At 40.1% G+C, this 22,219-nt stretch overlaps 2 protein-coding genes across 3 annotated transcripts; both read left to right on the top strand.

The window, feature by feature from the left end:
• The first annotated feature begins 292 nt into the window (after positions 1-292).
• On the top strand, positions 293-21,492 carry LOC149096610 (galactose-3-O-sulfotransferase 3-like). 2 transcript variants are annotated; one of them, XM_089281124.1, is made up of 3 exons: positions 293-486; positions 5,748-6,092; positions 19,509-21,492. In XM_089281124.1, exons 2-3 carry the CDS (start codon positions 5,959-5,961, stop codon positions 20,584-20,586), a joined length of 1,212 nt encoding a protein of 403 aa, XP_089137250.1. In that variant the 5' UTR covers positions 293-486; positions 5,748-5,958; the 3' UTR covers positions 20,587-21,492. The 2 variants fall into 2 exon arrangements, with proteins under 2 accessions (XP_089137250.1, XP_089137251.1); XM_089281125.1 differs by lacking the exons at positions 293-486; positions 5,748-6,092 and adding an exon at positions 15,562-16,191.
• Positions 10,776-12,609, top strand: LOC149096611 (galactose-3-O-sulfotransferase 3-like). Its single transcript, XM_089281672.1, has one exon. The coding sequence runs from the start codon at positions 10,941-10,943 to the stop codon at positions 11,928-11,930; it is 990 nt and encodes a 329-aa protein (XP_089137798.1). The 5' UTR covers positions 10,776-10,940; the 3' UTR covers positions 11,931-12,609.
• Positions 21,493-22,219: the final 727 nt, after the last annotated feature.

Genomic DNA, 22,219 nt, shown 5'->3' with positions numbered 1-22,219 from the left:
TTAAGGCAAGGCAGGACGTCGACTTTTATAGTCAGGGAAAATTTCAGCTAGATGAAACAAATATAACAAGAGATATAGCTGCTCAACCATAATTCTGCTTTGCCTCCAGGCCTTAAACTGCTTGAGCTGTAAACAAAGATTCTCTTATAGTACATTTTACAAGTTAAAGTAATGAAAATAGTTTATAACGGAAAACAGGAACGATAAAAGAAGCGTCAAAAATAACAATATACACAGGAGAAAACTGTCACTCACCGTCGTATACTGCGACCAACGATGCAAGAGGGAGAGCACAAGATCAGACTGCGCATCTTAATTCTGCCATTCACGCATAACCACAGTTCCTTGCGTCTTTGATCTTACCGCTACCACAATTCCTCGCGTTTCGCAAAAACGTGTTCAAGGCCTCTACAATGTGACCTATTCCCGATTAGAGAGCTGCCTTGTTCGTTCGCTTCAGGCTCACTCACTGCGGCATCAGTTAAGGTTACAGTATACCTTCGGGTCGGCAATTTTTTTCAAATTTAGAGTTTTGGGTCAAAGTAGTGGTCGAGGAATAATCTCTAATTTCTAAGAAAATTTTTTGAAAAAGGCTAAATATTGGCGGAGAAATGGCGGTTTTACGTTTTCGCCCGAAGTAAAAGTTTACCTTTTGATTGACAGCCCTATGGCGCGTATGCAATCAACCGAGACGATTTTCGCGGGAATTACCTGTATGGATGTCACGAATTGACTACTCAGCATTTTCGGCATTAGGTGTAACTCTATTAAGTTATAAGTAGACATAGACCATGTTACGAAAAATTGTCTAAGTCTAGTTCTAGAACAATCTAAAACCTGAAGTCATTCAGCCGTGACCAATTTGTATAAGGACTGACATTCCAGAACATTCTAATCCTTATGTCATTACTCAGATTAGAAACTGTGTCAAACTACTTAATTTAGTTCCAAATAGAAGTTTCTAGAACTTAAAGCCTCGTGTATATTAGAGCGAGAGGTTCTGCTGTAAGAGAGATTGATTCAAATTTGAAGAAGCTTAGTGCTGTAAATTCGTGAAGTTATCTTACGGAAATAAATTAGTTTGTTGCTGTTACCAGCGATCCTGAGTTCCGTCTGGAAACAACCCTGCTCTAAAACGATACTCGTAACAGACCACATTAAAAGCACGGACTAGTTCGAAAAAGCGAAAACAGCAAAGAACGAATGAAAATACATCAATGAGTGAAGAAGCGAACGTTTGCCACGCGGATGAAGCTATAGCTATCGTCTAAGGCGGGCAAAATATTCGTAGTAAGAGAAAAGAAAGGCTCTGTAAAAATTTCGGAACTTGACAGCAATAACAGGGATGTTGACAGAGGCTCTTCTGATGAGTCCGATATCGACGAATCGTCGGACTCATTGAGACCATTTGAAATATTATCCATACAGAGTTGACCAAACAGCGGTGCTTCCCAGCTCTTTCTTTTGTTTGTTTTCTTCGCTCAGCCACTCTAGCGTATCCTCTTTAGTCTTCCCCATTTTGCCAGACCAGCTTCAAGAAAAACCGAGCTACAGAAACATCTTCCCGCCTTCGGCGCCTTGAGCGCATTGCAAAACACAAGGGTTTTTTAGAGATTCGCTCGTAAATTACAGGCCGTCAATAAAACCAGGAACATGGAACATTCCGGAACATCCCGGAACATCGAATAATTATCATAATTACGCGAAAAAATGTAAAATTAAATTTTAAAAAATCAAATCAAACAAAAATAAACTGGTATCAGCTCGGACAATAGAAACAAAACAAAAACATAAAAAAAGGAGAAAAGAAAGAAAAATGAAAGTGACTGCAATGAGTGAAGACCAGCAACTAAGAAGAGTAATCAATTCCTTCCAGTCGTTCACCGTCAGTTTAATTACGTGACTGTCCTTTATTCACAGATTTCGTTCTTCACAGAAAGGTGGTGGCGTTCGAACTCCTTAATCAGACCCAAAAGTATGGGTACACGAGAGTGATTTTTTTATTCAATTCATTACGTCAATACAAAGATATACGTATACACCATTTCTCATGAAAAAATAGTTTCTCCATGAGATAGAAATAGAAACTCTTCGGCAGCGAGTTTCTTGTCTAAACTAGTTCGGACTGCTCGACCTCTGATGACAGTGTAAACAAATACAAACACAAAATTTAAAAACGTTTGGCGACGCGCGCGCTGTCTTGCGGGGTCGCTGGTCAAAACTTTATTGGTCGTTTTCACACTAGAGACGGATAATCCGTCTACGACGGGTTATCCGTTCATTACGGATAATTCGTCTTAGTGTGAAAACGGAACGGTGTTCATTTTAGACGGATAATCCGTCTAGTGTGAAAACGGCCATTGTCTCTAGAAATAGGCATCTTAAGCAACAGACGTTTTCGTTGACGACGGCGACGTGACGACCGATAAGAAACTGGGGCTAGAACACAGGCAGTCCAAGCTCTCTCTATGAACCACACAAGCAACACAATATGGCATCGAATTATAAGGGTTTATATGGGATTTTCTACAAGATATCCATGGAGGTAGTTAAAAGTGAAAATTCTCAATAAAAATGGCTTACCTTGTTCCATACATGTGTTGTTTGCTCCTGGTGTGGTTATTTTACCGATTGAACTTGATTTAAGCGACTTTTTTGAATTCCGATTTTCCCTTTATAAAGAGAGGACAAGGCGAAACACCTCAGTCGGAACAGCCTGCCGAACGAAGTCAAAAATCCCAGGCTAAAATGTGGCCACGGCCACAAATCCACCGCAGAGTTCAAGGGCAAAGGTTGATCTTTCATTTCAATCCTCTAGCCACACAATTGCAGCCCTGCGAGCGACGCCAGGCGGCTCTTCGTGTCCCCAGTGAAACGATAAAACTATGGAAGAGCTCCGTATCGTTTGATCCGCGACATAACGACCGTTGAAATCGGCTTGGTAACCTCGTCACGTTGGCAAACCAAGACTCGCGGGGGTACTAGACCGCAATTTGTCAAATTTGTCAAACGTAAGATCAACGGCGAAAGCTCCGTAAACTGAGATCATTTTTGAAGTGGAAGTCATGGTAAGTTTTCACGTTTACGCACCTTTGAATTACTTGGTCCTCGCCTCACCAATTTAACTTCATCTCCCCATAATTCGTTCAGAATTCTCCCGAGCAAAAGAGAGTTCAATTTGCTAACGGCAATTTCTTTCTCTTCGTATGCTCTAGACAAAATTTTGCTGGCTTCCATTACAGTTTCCTCACAATATTCGTAATTCCACAATACCCTAAGAGAAGCAAATTTAGTTTATCAGCTCGGGAATATTTTATACAAACAAATCAAAGGTGCATAAACGAGAAAACTTACCACCACTTTCACTTCAAAAATGACTGTATCTCCTCAGTTTCTACGGAGCTTTCGCCGTTGATCTTAAGTTTCTTTGGTTTTGAAGCCATTTTGCAAAAGCGTTCTGTACGATTTTTATTTTGCATTGTAAATTCGACCTGAGGGGATTACAAGAAGTTTAGTTGACAAATTGCGGTCTAGTACCCCCGCGAGTCTTGGTTTGCCAACATGACGAGGTTACCAAGCCGATTTCAACGGTCGTTGGGTCGCGAATCAAACGACACGGAGCTCTTCCATAGTTTTATCGTTTCACTGGACACACGAAGAGCCGCCTGGCGTCGCTCGCAGGGCTGCAATTGTGTGGCTAGAGGATTGAAATGAAAGATCAACCTTTGCCCTTGAATTCTGCGGTAGATTTATGGCCGTGGGTACATTTTAGCCTGGGATTTTTGACTTCGTTCGGCAGGCTGTTCCGACTGAGGTGTTTCGCCTTGTCCTCTCTTTATAGAGGGAAAATCGGAATTCAGAAAAGTCGCTTAAATCAAGTTCAATCGGTAAAATACCCACACCAGGAGCAAACAACACACGTCTGGAATAAGGCCAGCCATTTTTATTGAGAATTTTCACTTTTAACTACCTCCATGGATATCTTGTAGAAAATCCCATATAAACTCTTATAATTCGATGCCGTGTTGTGTTGCTTGTGTGGTTCATAGAGAGAGCTTGGGCTGCCTGTGGCTAGAACGGCTTCAGGTTGCGGTCGCGACAACAAGTTACATCCTTAAAGAAGGACTTCTCGGGCTAGCATCACATCTTTTTGTTCTGTCCACTCCATCTACGAGTTGGAGACAAATTATAGTTGAAAAATAACTCGATGGAATTAAACCTTATACTATTCATGTTTTACTAAGAGATGTAAAATCATTGCGAAAAATAACGAAACAATTTAAGTTTATAAACTTTGCCTCCTTTGAAATGTCAAATTTAAAATACTTTACATGTAAAACGTGTATTGCTAAAGCAATTAATTGCGATTTTTAACCAAAGTTTGTATCACCGCTCATTGAGAAAAAAAAACAGGTGTGTTTTTAGACTGCCAAGATTACACACACACCTTGTTGTGCTAAACATAGATTTTATTGCTAAACATAGATTTTAAACAAAATCTCAGCTCACCGCGTTTTTCATTCGACACAATGATCGGCCGCTCAAATACAGGAGTTTTGTCAGCTCTTTTGATAAAGGATCGTAAACAGCATTCTGCGAAGGATGCAATAATCTTGTATGTACAAGAAATAACATCCAGGCGAGACAATTTGGTAGCGCGAAGTTTGTCAGCTCTTGTAACATGTAGACACTGTTCAAACGAGTCGATTAAAAAAGCCTCTATGTTAAACGAAATACCAAGACATGCGAAAAACAATTTTCCAGTTAAGAAAAAATGAGTCCAGGAATACTTCCAGAACATTGTTTTAAGCATAAAGGTAATCATTATGCAACTTTACCTTGGTTCGGCACCAAAATAGCACAAAAGTAAGCTAAAAGGGATCAAAACAAAAGATCAAGTACTCACGTTTTCGTCGCGACGTGAAACTCCACGTTCTCACGTTCTCGATCTCAGGGCAACATCAGGTCACAACGTGTTGTACATGCGCAGTGACGTCTGGAAAGAAATGTCACGTTTCCGGTTGCCGTCGTCAGGTCGGCGAGGTCTGTTGCTCAAGGTGCCTAATATTTGTTACAAGTGTTGGCGATCTGAAATTGAATTCTAAGTGTCGCCAACAGTTCAAATGCATCTCCTGGAAAATGTTTGTCCAGTACAAGTTAATATTTAATTTTCTAAGACATGAACTGTTTAGATAGCCAAGTTCCCCGAAATAAGTCACTTTTTTAACCATCATGACAGCTCTCTAGGCCGTCATGTAAATGCCGCGTCACGCAAAAGCTTAGAAATTCAAGCGTAGTTTATCACAAAACCAAGAACCCATTCGGAGCGAAAATTTGTATGAATATTAGTTTTCAGCTGCTCTTATACATCATTTAAGTAAAATCTCAGGAAGATCAATAGTTTTGTAGTTCGAATTGTAGTGACGTCATGTGAAAACCAGCTATTGAATATGCCAAAACGGAGACACGTTTTTAAAGCGCTTTGGGCCCTGAAACCGAGGAAAGAATAAATTGGCGAAAAACGAAATTCGTTTTGACTTGTAGCTTTCGAAAGGTGATTCGGGCGCTCGTATTTAATGGTCGTGAAAAATTCGACAATTCATTTTATTTCGAAATTGTTGGCATAGCTTGATAGCCAGCTCTATAAGCTTACATTTGATATAGGGCTTTAGGTATCCACGGCTTAAACTGCACGCGCTACATCGCTTGGACGCGAGACACCCCTGAAGGTATGCTGTAACCTTAAGCCGTAAAGAATTAAAATTCATATTTGAGCGGTAACCAAAGTAGCAAGAGCTTTCTGGTTGGACATCGTCGTTCCTTGAAGTTGAGTAGCTAGGGCGCTGAAAGAATGCTAGCATAATTAAATTGCGTTGATAACCTTGAAAAATATTATTTTGTTTAAAAAGGAGTACAACGGAGGAGAAAGGGTGAACACGAAGCAGAATCCACGATTCCATGATGAAGTTTCAACTTCTGAGACCGTTCAACTTTGGTCGCCGACCCATTCAAGCAGGTCTGCTGTTACTGATTTTAACGATTCTGTTTATCTATGGGGAGAACTTAGCAGCGAGATTTTATCCCGATATAAGGTGAGTCAGGTTTCAGCACATAAGGGGTCTTGTTAACTGTTTGCAGCACACAACAGCTCCTAGGGTGTATGATGAATCCCTGACTACTTCAACTGACTACTTCAGACATGTACACTATATGATATTTTTAGATTTTATTACACACATTTGTCAGTATTCTTTAAGTAAGCATTGTGTTAAGCGCTTTGGAATAGTTTTATATCAAGCCTTGTCCATGCAAACGGGAAATGTTTGGCGATCAAACATTGTTGGGTGACCAAATTAAACATTTTGCCATTTGAACACCTTGTTTGATCGCGTGTTTGGTAAAATTTGAACGTCGAGAACCATTTGATCAAATATTCAGAACAGAGGCGAAGGAGCGTTTTGAAACGCATCCCGGGGGGCTCATCGTTAAACTAAGCGTTTATTTCTACTCGTATTTTCCAAAATCTCTTTTGTATTGTTATTTTGCACAAGCAAACTTCTTTGCGACGTCTAAAGTGTTCAATGGGTCTTTAATAGAATTATGGCAATGCAGGAAGAAGCAGCTGATTAGACGATCCTGATTGTAGCTTTCAGTAAACTGCTAAAGTTGTGTTCGTAACTCCAATGTTTATTCATGTCTTTCATCTCTAATTTCTCCGCAGTTCCAATTTTAAAAAAATTCATATAATCCCTTGTTTAGTTTAACTAGTAGGACAATCTTGGATAGTGCAGAGTTCAATTTACGGCTCTGATACAGTAGTCACACAGGTCCTCGCCCTTGCCGTTCTCTCCCTTGGTAGTCAACTAGACCTTTTCCCCTTTGAAGAATATGAGCGGACAAAAAGGTGATAAGGCATAATCTTAGCAGTGTGTATGTTTCATGTTTGTATTTCCTTTCAAGGCCCAAAATAACTTACAATTACCGTTTGTCAAGACGTTTGAATTTTATCGTAGAGTTTTACTTTGAGTTTCGTTCATTTTAAATTCAATAATACGTAGAAGTAGAAAATGTGATAATTTTATTCCTCACGCCGACGTTTGTCGTTTGATACTTTTGTTTTCGTCGCCAAGGTATCCAACATGATACCCTCGTTACCTCGAAAATATAAGAATAGTTGTGTATTTTTTTTTTTACTCACTGCTGGACATCAATGGAATAAAAATGAACGATCGATGTTGTTTTATTCAAAACGCAAATTTTCATTTCGCGATAAGGCCATCCCCCTATTTTTCTCTGTTTAGCGTCGTCCGACCGACCCAGATTTTCGCGTTTTCTAAAAAAAAAAAGTTACACAGAAGGCAATGAAGGCAATGACACATTATTTCAAACAATTGTCAATTTAATCTGAAACATAAGCAGTTTTTTGTCTTACAGATTTTTAGTTTTTCCCTGTTCTCGTTCGATTTTAACAACGACGTCGACTTTTCCTTCCTCAATTGCCGCGATGTTGACTTTGTAACCACACCTTGTTGTTTCCAGGCTCCATGGATATTACGCTGAGGTACCGGGCCTCCTAGCTCCAGACTCCTTTTCAAATTTTATTTTTGTTTTTTTGTTTTTCCTTTTCCGACCGACCAACCCAAAATCAGAAAACGCATTCGACAACAAAAGAAAAAGAAAAAAAGGGGATGGCCTAAACGAGAAGTAATCAATTAGTCACGTCGAGTCACGGAATAGTGCGTTCTTATTCACGTCAAACTAATACACTATGCTATCGATTAATACAGCAGAGGATCGTTTCAACGAGAAGTATTGAGGGTAGAGATCGTTACTCGGCCGAAATTATATCCTACATCGGTGAGCGAGGCCGCAAAGAACGATGAAATTAATTGGTGGTTTCACTACATGCTACGGAGTCTGCGGCAATGATTGCGAAGTTCCCTCTGTCACAAATTTATTAGTGTTGACGTCAATACTGTAAAACACTACCTCAAAAGGCTATGGCTGGTTTCCGTAGCAACCATTTTGAGTAAAACTTTCAAAATTTAATTTCTCTTCTTGAGTGCAATAGCACACAATTGATTTTTCTTCACCACATTTGAACAAACTTTTTGGTCCATTTTAGGATACCATACCACCTTAAGGTCATTCCACTGAAATAGAGATTGCACTGAGATTTTTGTGAAAATTTGCCTATTGATTGTTTATATTGTAGGAACTTAAATTTTGAAATAAAAATGAGGGGTCCCCACGTTCGTTTAGGTGGAACAGCACCTTATTTATACCCAATAAATCCTTATAATAGCACCATGATTGTAGTCACGACTGCTTGCTAATTTCACGTTTCCGACGATTGTTTTTTGTTCTACACTGAGAATTGGTCCATATATTACACAGAGCAAATTTATTACTCAATTCAAAACAACAGAAAAAATGATAGGTCACCATACTCGTTTGCGAGAAAATGACGATTTACCTCTATGGCGAGGTTCAGCAGTAAAGAGAAAGCCGCCATTTCTTAATGCGCGCGCTAATCACGCGTGAAATTATGCGCAGTAGGGATGCGCAATGCAGTGCTGGGGAATGACCTTAAGGTGGCTCCGTATAGTTTTACGATCGCGCGAGCGCTGAGGAAGTAATCTACGCGCGCTCAAGGGAAAACGTCAGTGTTTTGCGATATTTTATTACGTCAACATGAGCACAAAAAGCAAAACTGACAGTGAATTTTCTCGCGTTTCCTTCGGTGAAATTCCGTAAAATTTGCCAGATTGGTAGAAAATATTTTACTTTAACCGGAGTTCATTTTTCAGGGAAATCTATAAGACCAGATTTTTTGCAGCGATAAAAGACATAAATTTGAAAATATCGAAAAAACTGCCTTTACAAACCCTACTTTTTTCATTTTTAAAATTCGTATCCCGCTGGAAGCGATGTGATGTAAAAATTTTGGAAGATTTCACCGAAGGAAATTCATAAAAATCACAAATAAAGCCATAAAAACAGCAAAAAACACTTTTGTTTAGGCATTTATTATTTAAGACTTAATCCCAAAATTTTAACAGAGGTGATAGTAAAACACTATTCAATCATTGCTTATTACATGTAATAAGTTTGAGCTCCTGGTTTGAGAGGACTAGGTGCGAAAGCGAATGCAAAAACAGCATTCAAAACATAACACTTGCGCGCGCAACGCCATAAATGATTACCCTGTGGAGCCACCTTAAGCGGTGAAATATACATTCTTTTGTTATGAATGGAGCTAGTGAAACCGAGGAGGAAGGGTCAAGTCCTCAGAATCGACCGGACCAGCACCTTGAACGAAAGAATCACGAAAAGCTAGCGTTAACAAAAAAAATGCCAACTCGATTTGATGACGAAGCTTTCCATTTTAAGGGCCTGTTTACATGGAGGGAGGGTGCCCCGGCTAAGCGGGCTACCCGGCTAACCGAACTACCCTGGAAGGGCGAAATTCGCATACGTTTCTTTAGAAAACGCATTGAAGCGTTTACATGCTAGATAGGGTAGCCTGCCTACCCGAAGCACCCTGTCTACTTGCCCGGGGCACCCGGCTAGGCGGGATACCTTTTTACCATGTAAACGGTTCGTGCCGGGCTATCCCAGCTATCCGAGGTGAGATAAACCGCGAAAACATGGCGGCGCGAGGTGAATTTTTTCGTAGTTACCATTAACAACAGTCCTATACACTGAAAAGAGGCCGCTAGCGGAATGAGCGATAAAAAAATTAAACTTGCCGCCAAAAAGTTTATTTGGTCGGCCATTTTGTTTGTTGTGCTTAGCGGCCGCTCAAAAGATAGCCCACGCAGCCCACTTACTGTCCCGGTTAGGTGAGTTTCATGTAAAGGCGGGCTATGTGTCAACCCTTCTAGCCGGGTAGCTCGGTTAGCCGGGGCACCCTCCCTCCATATAAACAGGCCTTAAGACACTTTGATATCAAGCTTACGCGCATTCAATCGGGTCTGTTGTTATTAATTGTTAAGCACTTAATGACTGGTCCCGAGGTTGACGGGAAACAAAACTCACTGTTTCCTACGGGACCAGTCATTAAGTGTTTTGTTATATCTCCCAACCCAAAAATAGAAAAAAAAACTGCCGAGAAATCGTTTGCTTGATGCCGGCTGGCTCACAGATTTGTCGCGGTTTCAAGGAGCACGACCTGATCACGTGCGAGTTGAAAGTTCAAGTTGTTGTTTCCCTAGGGAGTTAGTGAGTTTTGACCCACGACACGTGACACGTTCTCCTCCAATTGGAACACGTACTTGGGTTGGGAGGTATAACAAAATTGTTTGTTCGAGTATTATAGTGTTTTAGCCTAGCTGTATAAATGCAGATTTAAGGTTTAATACTTGTTAACGGTTTCCAGCTTAGGCGTTCTCAGATCAGGAGCACCCAACGAAACGTTCTGTTAAATTAAATTACCTTTTTGGAAGGTCTTGAATCCCTCGCGCTTAATTTATTTCCCTCCGAACTCGAAAGTAATTTTGGCTTTCTTCGACATTCAATTGAAAACCGCTCAAGCTGAAATAAAAGATAATTATGTGCACAGGCTACGAGTAGTCCCTCTTTTGCTTATTCCGTTGTGCGTGGCGTGAAAGGAAACCGCGAGAAATAAAATGGCCGCTTCAAATCCTGGGGGCGAGACGCTCGCGTGCTTCTCGACCCCAGGAGTTCGCGAGGCCATTTTTTTATATCCCAGTTTTCTTTCGTTTTACGCACGACGGACTAAGCGAAGAGGGACTACTCTTATTATAACTGATTAATAGTGTGCAGTAATTAGGTTTTCAAATTCTGCACACGTAAATTGATAACGACGCTTTCGCAATTACATTCACAGATCTACTACAAAGCTAGTTGCGGAGTTGCCGAAGAAAATCAACGAAACAGAGGAACTGCCTGCATTTCCTACCACCAGCTGCCAACCCATGCACCACATTTATTTTCTCAGAACCCATAAGACAGGTTCTAGTACTACTGGCTCTATTTTCCTTAGCTATGGAGTCAACAGAAATTGCAAGATTGTTTTGGATCCTGACCTAGCAGATATGCACTGGCCGGCGCCTCTCGAATTAAACCAATTCTCAAGTCGGGTGAAAAGCGACGAAGCAAAGATTTTCGCCTCTCACATAAGATTTAATAAAGGACCGGTGAACTCAATTTTCCTCAAACCAGAGGCAAAGTACTTCACTATCCTTCGGCACCCTGTTAGCCAGTTTAGATCTGCCTGGTTTTACTGCAAAATCTCGAAATTGACACACATTTCAGTGAATACTATCAACACATTCCTAAACTCACCCGATGCCTTACAAGAAATCCAAAAAAGATTAGGTAAGACCAATTTTTCCGAAAGATTCTTTCATTTTTCAAACTCAAATTTATACGATCTGGGTCTGGAACAAGAAAATATGCAAAACATGAAATTGGTTAAGAGTTACATCGACAAAATGGAAAGAGAGTTCGATTTGGTAATGATAACAGAATACTTTGATGAATCACTGATATTACTTAAACGATTGCTGTGCTGGGAATTCCAAGATATTGTGTACTTCAAGTTGAGATCTAAGAAAAAGAAGATCAACTTTGACAAAGAAGTCGAGAACAATATTCTAACTTGGAATCGGGCAGATGCCATTCTGTATGATCATTTCAACAAAACATTTTGGAGGAAAGTTCGCGAGGCGGGCTCCACTTTTGAAGAAGAATTGATAACGTTTAGAAGAATAAATCAAGAATATCAAGAATCATGTGAAACTATTGAAGACCAAAAGTGCAAATTATCCAAGACGAATCCATGTGCTATACTTGAAGAGTTGTGGAAGAAACGTGGACACAATTTTACTGGCCCTTACTGTGGACCAAGAGCGGGAGAAATTGCAAAATGGCGCCGCCGATTGAATTTGACCTCTGAAATTTAGCCAAGGTGCCTTCTTCAATTTATTCCATAGAGAAAGTAAAGAGGGAAATGGGAAGAAATCGCTTAGATGACTGCGCATCTAGATTGCGTCTTCAACATAGCACGTTGAGTGTCTGTCTTTTCAGTCTCTCAAGATTCCAGTTGCGTGTCTTTTTTTGTTTTCATCTGCGAAACATTACACTGGAATGAATCTTCAGTCTGTAGTATCCCCAAAACGAAATCGTCTTGTCCAATTTCTCTCGAGAACAATCATAGGAAATTCAGTTATGGAGATCGGTATAGGGAAGTTGTATATTGACAATCAGGTCTTTGGCAAGTCAAACAAGTTTAACTAGTTTTGAAGTCGAAAACGGCTTTAAAATCATATATATTGAGAGCAACCTCGTTCCCATGGTCTGTTATCATCCCACTCTCCCGGAACAAGACTCCTCTCCTCTCTCGCTCAGGGAAGGCGGAAATGATGAGAGACCCTGGGAAGGAGGTTGTATTGAGAGAATAATATTATAACGAAAGGCTATTTAGAGGCTGCAGGACGAGGACTTAAGCTTGTACAAAAATCTTGTTTGAATTTTTTTTTTTTTCAGGAATCCTTTTTTGTGTGGGAAAGTTCTGATAAAAAGCAGAAAGACGGACTTCTGGTTTTATTGCGCATTCCCAGCTGACAAACACATGGCTTAGTATTGAAAAGAAAAAAGAAAAAAAAAGTGGCTTCTTCGTATAAAAAAATACCCATATCAAGGTTAGAGTGCAAAATCCATACTCTATTTATGACCAAAATGGCTAAAATAAGCTAAAATCGATACCCTATCTATGACCAAAACGACTGAAAAACCATACCCTTTGGGGTCGCACATACCTATATAGCCCATAGAAGGGAGTACCCCCCGCCCCCTCCCGGGGCATTTCCTCACAGGCGATATGTTTATCGCGCCTGATCCTAAGACTTAGCGATTTTAAAGCTTCCATAGCAGTGTCACCACTAGATGTCTTTATTACTATTCTTCCTACTCGCTTCAATGAACACGTTAAAGCTATTGTTTTTAAGGCTGGTAGGCGAGTCGGTATGTTAGGCCGTGCACGCCACTATATCACTTTACGTAGTGTTAATGCCATTTATATTTCAATGATTAGACCGATATTAGAGTATTGTCTTGGAGCCTGGGCGTGTTGCGGGGAAGTAAACAGCGGAACTATAGAAGCTCTGCAGAAGCGAGTGAGGTGCTCATCAAAGGTACCACCCAAATATCTAAACTCAGTAACGCGCTTTATGATAGTGACCGAGAACTGATTTATCTTAGCAAGTTTCGGCGGAGTTCCAAACAGCATCGCCTCAGTCTTAGTTATGTTGAGAAATAAACTATTTCAATGAAGCCAACATTCAATGGCTTGCAGCTCCTTCACTAAGGTAGCCTGGATAGCAGATAGTTCAGGAGCTGAGAAAAATACTACGGTATCTGATCGTCAGCATACATGAGAATACTGCACTCCACCGCCGCACTGGGATGATCGTTCAAATGGAGGATAAATAACAGCCGCCCTAAAATTGACCCCTGTGGGACTCCAACAGATGCAGGTTCATCAGCACTAGACACACCCTGAAATTCTACAATTTGGGTGTGATTCTATAGATAATTTCTAAACCACTCATGTTCACCATCCATCACTCCTAAACCCCGCAGTTTGTTTAGCATTACTTCATGGTTGACGGTATCAAATGCTTTCAGGCGCAAGTCAATAAAAACCGCACCAGTCAACCAACCCTGGTCCATGTTCCTTCGGATTGTATCCGCGAAACAAGGATCGACATCCCTTATAATTATTTAGGATAAAAAGTAGCGATACTAAACCATGACGTTTCGGCCACGACATGTCACCATTATCAAATGTAAATTATTGTAAGTTTAGTAACGGTATGCAAAGAACAAAAGTGTGAAACTACATAAGAATAAAGTGAGATAGAGGAAAACACTTTCCTTTCTTTATATGACGATACTGCACTTAATAATTTACATTTGACTCAAGGTGACATGTCGTCGCCGAAACTTTATGTTTTAATGTCGCTACTTTTTATCCTGAATTGGTTTTCCAAATCTTTCGTTATCTTAAATATAACTCTTTAAGAACTGTAAGTTAACTCTTCAGTTACTATTTGTACCTTCATAACCCAAATGGACCGGCAAATAATAATTTGTAAAAAAGCTGTTAAGACATGCATAACTCGATAATTATAATTACTTGTTAAAAGCGTCGTAATAGCCTTTATTTGACGAATTGGTGGCGGTTTTTAGTGATACTCATCCAGCAAAACACGTTTTAGATGCAGGTCAATTATTTGCATCCTCTCACGTTTGGAATGACCGTCCCTCTTTTCGTAGAAAAATTTTAAAGAGTCAAAGGTCAATTTAAAAAAAAAAAATTCGACTTTTGATCATTTACATCCTCTGAAAACGAAATCAAGGGAGATCATTGCAAACGCAGCAAGGTACTGAAGGTAGATAGCTTAATTAAAGATTGATTCATGCTTAGCGTGCGTATATCGAGTTATGGATGCAAGCAGGAAGTTTGGAGAGCACGAAAGAAGCGTAAGAGTTGCTCGAGGCGATAGCCGAGAGCAACTCTATCTAGCTTCTTGAGTGCTCTCCAAACTTCCCAAGTGCATCCATAACTCGATATACGCACAGCTAAAAGCATGAACCAGTTCTTTTATAACATGGCGACAACAACTTGGGCGCTAAAACATGTTTTATTTGTGATTGACTACGATTAGTTTTCACAATGCGCGGTGCAGGAAAACAAAGGTCATTAGGATTAGATTAGATCCTAACACGCCACAATCAGTTTAGCAACAGTTGAACGAAAACGAATAACCTGGTTTGTAAAATTGTCAATGAAAAATTCGCTTCTTCGAATTAATAATTATTATGAAAATGTAGGCAAGCAAAGTCAAAAATACTCGATGAAAATTTAGACAAAGTCAAAATACTCACGTTTAAGTAAACATCTGAGCTTGACAAAAGTCAAAGGCCCGAAGTAGAGTTTGGATTGTTGAGAATAGTCTTCACATTGCCGAAACTTAAACAAAAGGAAACTAAACTCGACGGAAACTTTGCAGCTAAACTGAAACTGCACACGTCATTTTATTGAGCACGGCCGTGCGTACATAAAGATTTTTACCATTATGGCTCAATAGGAATTAGACAGGACCAACGCGCGCGCTATGTTATAAATATGCATCGAGAACGCTCATTTTTTGACCGATACAATTGAAATTCGCCACCAATTCGCAATCATTATTATTTACTAAATTTTAACAAAATGATCTCGTAACATGTCACGTGTTCAAAACAATATGTTAAGGCAAGGCAGGACGTCGACTTTTATAATCAGGGGAAATTTCAGCTAGATGAAACAAATATAACAAGAGATATAGCTGCTCAACCATAATTCTACTTTGCCTCCAGGCCTTAAACTGCTTGAGCTGTAAACAAAGATTCTCTTATAGTACATTTTACAAGTTAAAGTAATGAAAATAGTTTATAACGGAAAACAGGAACGATAAAAGAAGCGTCAAAAATAACAATATACACAGCAGAAAACTGTCACTCACCGTCGTATACTGCGACCAACGATGCAAGAGAGAGAGCATAAGATCAGACTGCGCATCTTAATTCTGCCATTCGCGCATAACCACAGTTCCTTGCGGCTTTTGATCTTACCGCTACCACAATTCCTCGCGTTTCGCAAAAACGTGTACAAGGCCCCTACAATGTGACCTATTCCCGATTAGAGAGCTGCCTTGTTCGCTCGCTTCAGGCTCACTCACTGCGGCATCAGTTAAGCCGTAAAGAATTGAAATTCATATGTGAGCGGTAACCAAAGTAGCAAAAGCTTTCTGGTTGGACATCGTCGTTCCTTGGAGTTGAGTAGCTAGGGCGCTGAAAGAATGCTAGCATAACTAAATTGTGTTGATAACCTTGAAAAATATTATTTTGTTTAAAAAGGAGTACAACGGAGGAGAAAGGGTGAACACGACGCAGAATCTAGAAGCAGAATTGACTCCCGCCAGCGCCTTAAACGGACGATTCACGAAAACAGACAAAAAAAAAAAAAAAAAAAAAAACCGATTCCATGATGAAGTTTCAAATTCTGAGACCGTTCAACTTCAGACGCCGACCTATTCAAGCAGGTCTGCTGTTACTGATTTTAACAATTGTGTTTATCTATGGGGAGAACTTAGCAGCAAGATTTTATCCCGATATAAGGTGAGTCAGGTTTCAGCACATAAGGGGTTTTGTTAACGGTTTCCAGCACATAACAGGTCCTACGGTGTATGATGAATCCCTGACTACTTCAACTGACTACTTCAAACATGTACACTATATGATATTTTCATATTTTATTACTCACATTTCTCAGTATCCTTTAAGTAAGCATTGTGTTAAGCGCTTTGGAATAGTTTTATATCAAGCCTTGTCCATGCAAACGGGAAATGTTGGGCGATCAAACATTGTTGGGTGACCAAATTAAACATTTTGCCATTTGAACACCTTGTTTGATCGCATGCTTGGTAAAATTTGAACGTCGAGAACCATTTGATCAAATATTCAGAACAGAGGCGAAGGAGCGTTTTGAAACATGCCGGGGGCTCATCGTTAAGCTAAGCGTTTACCTCTACTCGTATTTTCCAGAATTTCTTTTGTATTGTTATTTTGCACAAGCAAACTTCTTTGCGACGTCTAAAGTGTTCAATGGGTCTTTAATAGAGTTATGGCAATGCAGGAAGAAGCAGCTGGTTCGAGACGATCCTGATTTTAGCTTTCAGTAAACTGCTAAAGTTGTTTGCGTAACTCCAATGTTTATTCATTTCTTTCATCTTTAATTTCTCTGCAGTTCCAATTAAAAAAAAAATTCATATAATCCCCTGTTTAGTCTTAAGTGTTAACTAGTGGGACAATCTCAGATAGTGCAGAGTTCAATTTACGGCTCTGATACAGTAGTCACACACCAAGGGAGAGAACGGCAAGGGCGAGGACCTAGTCAACTAGGCCTTTTCCCCTTTGCAGAATATGAGTGGACAAAAAGGTGATAAGGCATAATCTTATAATCAGCAGTGTGTATGTTTCATGTTTGAATTTTCTTTCAAGGCCCAAAATAACTTACAATTACCGTTTGTCAAGACGTTTGAATTTTATCGTAGAGTTTTACTTTGAGTTTCGTTCATTTTAAATTCAATAATACGTAGAAGTAGGAAATGTGATAATTTCATCCTCACGCCAACGTTTGTAACTTGATACTTTTGTTTTCTTCGCCAAGTTATGCAACATGATACCCTCGTTACCTCGAAAATATAAGAATAGTTGTGTATTTTTTTTTTACTCACTGCTGGACATCAATGGAATAAAAATGAACGATCGATGTTGTTTTATTCAAAACGCAAATTTTCATTTCGCGATAAACGAGAAGTAATCAATTAGTGACGTCGAGTCACGGAATAGTGCATTCTTATTCACGTCAAACTAATACACTATGCTATCGATTAATACAGCAGAGGATAGTTTCAACGAGAAGTGTTGAAGGTAGAGATCGTTACCTGGCCGAAATTATATCCTACATCGGTGAGCGAGGCCGCAAAGAGTGCTGAAATTAATTGGCGGTTTCACTACGTGCTACGGAGTCTGCGGCAATGATTGCGAAGTTCCCTCTGTCACAAATTTACTAGTGTTGGCGTCAATACTGTATCAGATAACACTACCTCAAAAGGCTATGGCTGGTTTCCATAGCAACCATTTTGAGTAAAACTTTCAAATTCAATTTCTCTTCTCGAGTGCAATAGCACACAATTGGTCTTTCTTCACCATATTTGAACAAACTTTTTTGTCCATTTTAGGGTACCATACATGTACCACCTTAAGGTCATTCCACTGAAATAGAACCTGCACTGAGATTTTTGTGAACATTTGCCTATTGATTGTTTATATTGTAGGAAATTAAATTTTGAAGTAAAAATGAGGGGTCCCCACGTTCGTTTAGGAGCCTTATAATAGCACCATGATTGTAGTCACGACTGCTTGCTAAATTCACGTTTCCGACGATTGTTTTTTGTTCTACGTATATACACTGAGAATTGGTCCATATTTATATTACACAGAGAAATTTATTACTCAGTTCAAAACAACAGAAAAAATGATAGGTCACCATACTCGTTTGCGAGAAAATGCCGATTTACCTCTATGGCGAGGTTCAGCGATAAAAAAATTAAACTTGCCGCCAAAAAGTTTATTTGGTCGGCCATTTTGTTTGTTGTGCTTAGCCGCCGCTCAAAAGATAGCCCACGCAGCCCACTTACTGTCCCGGTTAGCGTAATCGTTAGGTGAGTTTCATGTAGAGGCGGGCTATGTGTCAACCCTTCTAGCCGGGTAGCCCAGTTAGCCGGGGCACCCTCCCTCCATGTAAACAGGCCTTAAGACACGTTGATTGCAAGCTTACGAGCATTCAAGCGGGTCTGTTGTTATTGACTGTTACGCTCTTAATGACTGGTCCCAAGGGAAACAATGACTTTTGTTATTCCCCGAGACCCTCAATGTTCCCCGAGGCGAAGCCAAGGGGAACATTGAGGTTGAGGGGAAACAAAACTCACTGTTTCCCACGGCACCAGTCATTAAGTGTTTTGTTATCCCTGTCAACTCAAAAATAGAAAAAAACTGCGAAGAAATCGTTAATTTGCTTGATGCCGGCTGGCTCACAAATTTGCCGCGGTTTCAAGGAGCACGACCTGATCACGTGCGAGTCGAAAGTTCAAGTTGTTGTTTCCCTAGGGAGTTAGTGAGGTTTGTTCACCCCAGGGAGTTAGGGAGTTTTGACCCACGACACGTGACTCGTTCGTGACTCGTTCTCCTCTTATTGTTTGTTCGAGTATTATTGTGTTTTAGCCTAGATGTATAAATGCAGATTTAAGGTTTAATACTTGTTAACGGTTTCCAGCTTAGGCGCTCTTTAGATCAGGAGCACCCAACGAAACGTTCTGTTAAAGTAAATTATCTTTTTGGAAGGTCTTGAATCCCTCGCGTTTAATTTACTTCCCTCCGAACTCGAAAGTAATTTTCCACCTCGAACTTTTGTGATATGAGAAACATAATACCAGTTTCCATTCGAATTGATAAAAATGTCATTTTGGGTATTTTCTTTCATTGTCTGTATCCTTTGTGATTGGCTAAAGGGATTAACAATTAGTTTTGGCTTTCTTCGACATTCAATTGAAAACCGCTCAAGCTGAAATAAAAGATAATTATGTGCACAGGCTACGAGTAGTCCTTCTTTCGCTTATTCCGTTGTGCGTGGCGTGAAAGAAAACCGCGAGAAAAAAATGGCCGCTTCAAATCCTGGGGGCGAGACGCTCGCGTGCTTCTCGACCCCAGGAGTTCGCGAGGCCATTTTTTATCCCAGTTTTCTTTCGTTTCACGCACGACGGACTGTGAAGAGGGACTACTCTTAGTATAACTGATCAATAGTGTGCAGTAATTAGGTTTTCAAATTCTGCACACGTAAATTGATAACGACGCTTTCGCAATTACATTCACAGATCTACTTCAAAGCTAGTTGCGGAGTTGCCGAAGAAAATCAACGAAACAGAGGAACTGCCTGCATTTCCTACCACCAGCTGCCAACCCATACACCACATTTATTTTCTCAGAACCCATAAGACAGGTTCTAGTACCACTGGCTCTATTTTCCTTAGATATGGAGTCAACAGAAATTGCAAGATTGTTTTGGATCCTGACCTAGCAGATATGGACTGGCCAGCGCCTCTCGAATTAAATCAAGTCTCAAGTCGGGTGAAAAGTGACGAAGCAAAGATTTTCGCCTCTCACATAAGATTTAATAAAGGAACGGTGAACTCAATTTTTCCCAAACCAGAGGCAAAGTACATCACTATCCTTCGGCACCCTGTTAGTCAGTTTAAATCTGCCTGGTTGTACTACAGCATCTCGAAATTGATTCACATTCCAGAGAATACTATCAACACATTCCTGAAGTCACCCGATGCCTTACAAGAAATCCAAAAAAGATTAAATAAGACCAAGTTTCCCGAAAGATTCTTTCATTTTTCAAACTCAAATTTATATGATCTGGGTCTGGAACAAGGAAATATGCAAAACATGAAATTGGTTAAGAGTTACATCGACAAAATGGAAAGAGAGTTCGATTTGGTAATGATAACAGAATACTTCGATGAATCACTGATATTACTTAAACGATTGCTGTGCTGGGAATTCCAAGATATTGTGTACCTCAAGTTGAGATCTAAGAAAAAGGAGATAAACTTTGAAAAAGAAGCTGAGGAAAACATTCTAACTTGGAATCGCGCAGATGCCATTCTGTATGATCATTTCAACAAAACACTTTGGAGGAAAGTTCGCGAGGCGGGCTCCACTTTTGAAGAAGAATTGATAACGTTTAGAAGAATAAATCAAGAATATCAAGAATCATGTGAATCTATTGAAGACCAAAAGTGTCAGTTATCCAAGAGGAATCCATGTTATATACTTGAAAAGTTGTGGAAGAAACGTGGACACAAATTTACCGGCCGTTACTGTGGACCAAGGGCGGGAGAAATTGCAAAATGGCGCCGCCGATTGAATTCGACCTCTGAAATTTAGCCAAGCTGCTTTCTTCAATCTATCACATAGAGCAAGTAAAGAGGGAAATGGGAAGAAATCTTTTAGACGAATACGCATCTATATTACGTCTACAACATTGCACGTTGAGTGGCTGTCTTTTCAGTCTCTCAAGATTCCAGTTTCGTCTCTTTTTTTGTTCTCATCTGCGAAAAATTACACTCTAATGAATCTCCAGTCTGTAATGCCTCCAAAAAGAAATTGTCTTGTCAGTTCCAAGTTTGGAAGTCTAAAACGGCTTTAAAATCATATATAATAAGAGCAGAATATTAAGCACGAGGGCTGTATTAAAATACCTAAATTTGTACAAAGACCTGATTTGAATTTTTTTTTTCGGAAATCCTGTATCGTTGTTATGTAGCAGTAATTTCACTTTTGTGTGGGAAAATTCTGATAAAAAGTCATTCTCGTCCCAAGAGCCTCCCTTTGTTTTGGTCACGTGGTCAGAGACATTTTAAGACGAGTAGCACTGGGGACGAGAATGATAAAAAGTTTAAAAATATCCGACTTCCAGGTGAATTGCGCATGATCAGCTGAAAAACACGTGGGTTAATCGAGTCGGTGGTGTTTTACTTCCGCTTTTCTTTGCTTTTAAAACCAATCAAAATCGAGCTTGTCTCGGAATTCTGGGGAGAGCCGCTCGTTTTGCCAGTTGAAAAACATCAGCGGATCAGAAGCGTTCCATCTCTATGAACCCTTGAGGGAAGCAAAAAAAAAAAAAAATTCAAGAACACCAGGAGTGCGAGATCGCGAGGTTGTACTAAATATATAAAGTGAAATAGAACTAATCCCCTACACATGGTAACTTAGGTTTCCTTGTCTTGTTTTATTTATGACCGCGATTCGTGTGTGGAGTTCTACATATTAAAGGAGAAGTTCACTCCAAAAGGTTTACTTTGTCTTCGCCTATAACAAATTAACATTCACCTTTTCCACTCAACGACGTTTCTGTCTCTGAAGTGCCCGTTATCCAGAACAAATTCGTCTCGAAATAAGCAACTTCAGAGGCCTCCATTTTGTAACTTTCTTGGCAGCCAGGCTGTGTTTATGTGACGTCATTCCGTCCCACTCAAAGTTGACGGGGAGGAGGAAAAACCTGCAACGGACTTTGCATCCTTCACAAGGTCAGCAAAATCTATTTTTTTCCAAAGATTATCCACTTCACTATCATTATTCACTTCGCAATCATTTAGGAGTTTGGAACATGTTTGGCTCAAAATAATATGGCTCAAGAGCAGGCATAACCCAGAGTGGTAGTTAAAAGGCTTGTCAGAAGCCATTTAGGCAAATCTCTCGGACGGAATGACGTCAGGAAAACGCGGCCTGGCTGTTGAGTACTGTTCAAAATGGGGGCAACGATGGTCGAATTTTGGGCTTCTTTGGAGAAAAATTTCATAAGAAAAACCTGCTCTTTAGAGGCTGAAACTCCCGGGACGGGGGTAACTCTACAAATTCTTGTACGGGGGGCGGGGGGGGGGGGAGGTGGCCCCGCCCCGAGGTCCAACCCCTTACCCTTTTATATACCATTTTGGCAGAAAATGCACCCCTTTTATATACCTTTTATTGAAACAAGGTACCCCTTTCATATAGCTACTTTAGAACACTGCACCCCCCT

Source organism: Orbicella faveolata, unplaced genomic scaffold (genome assembly GCF_042242905.1).
Source record: "Orbicella faveolata isolate gen_17 unplaced genomic scaffold, um_ofav_v1 contig_48, whole genome shotgun sequence".
Classification (NCBI taxonomy): Eukaryota; Metazoa; Cnidaria; class Anthozoa; order Scleractinia; family Merulinidae; genus Orbicella; species Orbicella faveolata.
Note: the sequence above shows the minus strand (reverse complement) of the source record. Positions and strands in the feature narration are given on the sequence as shown.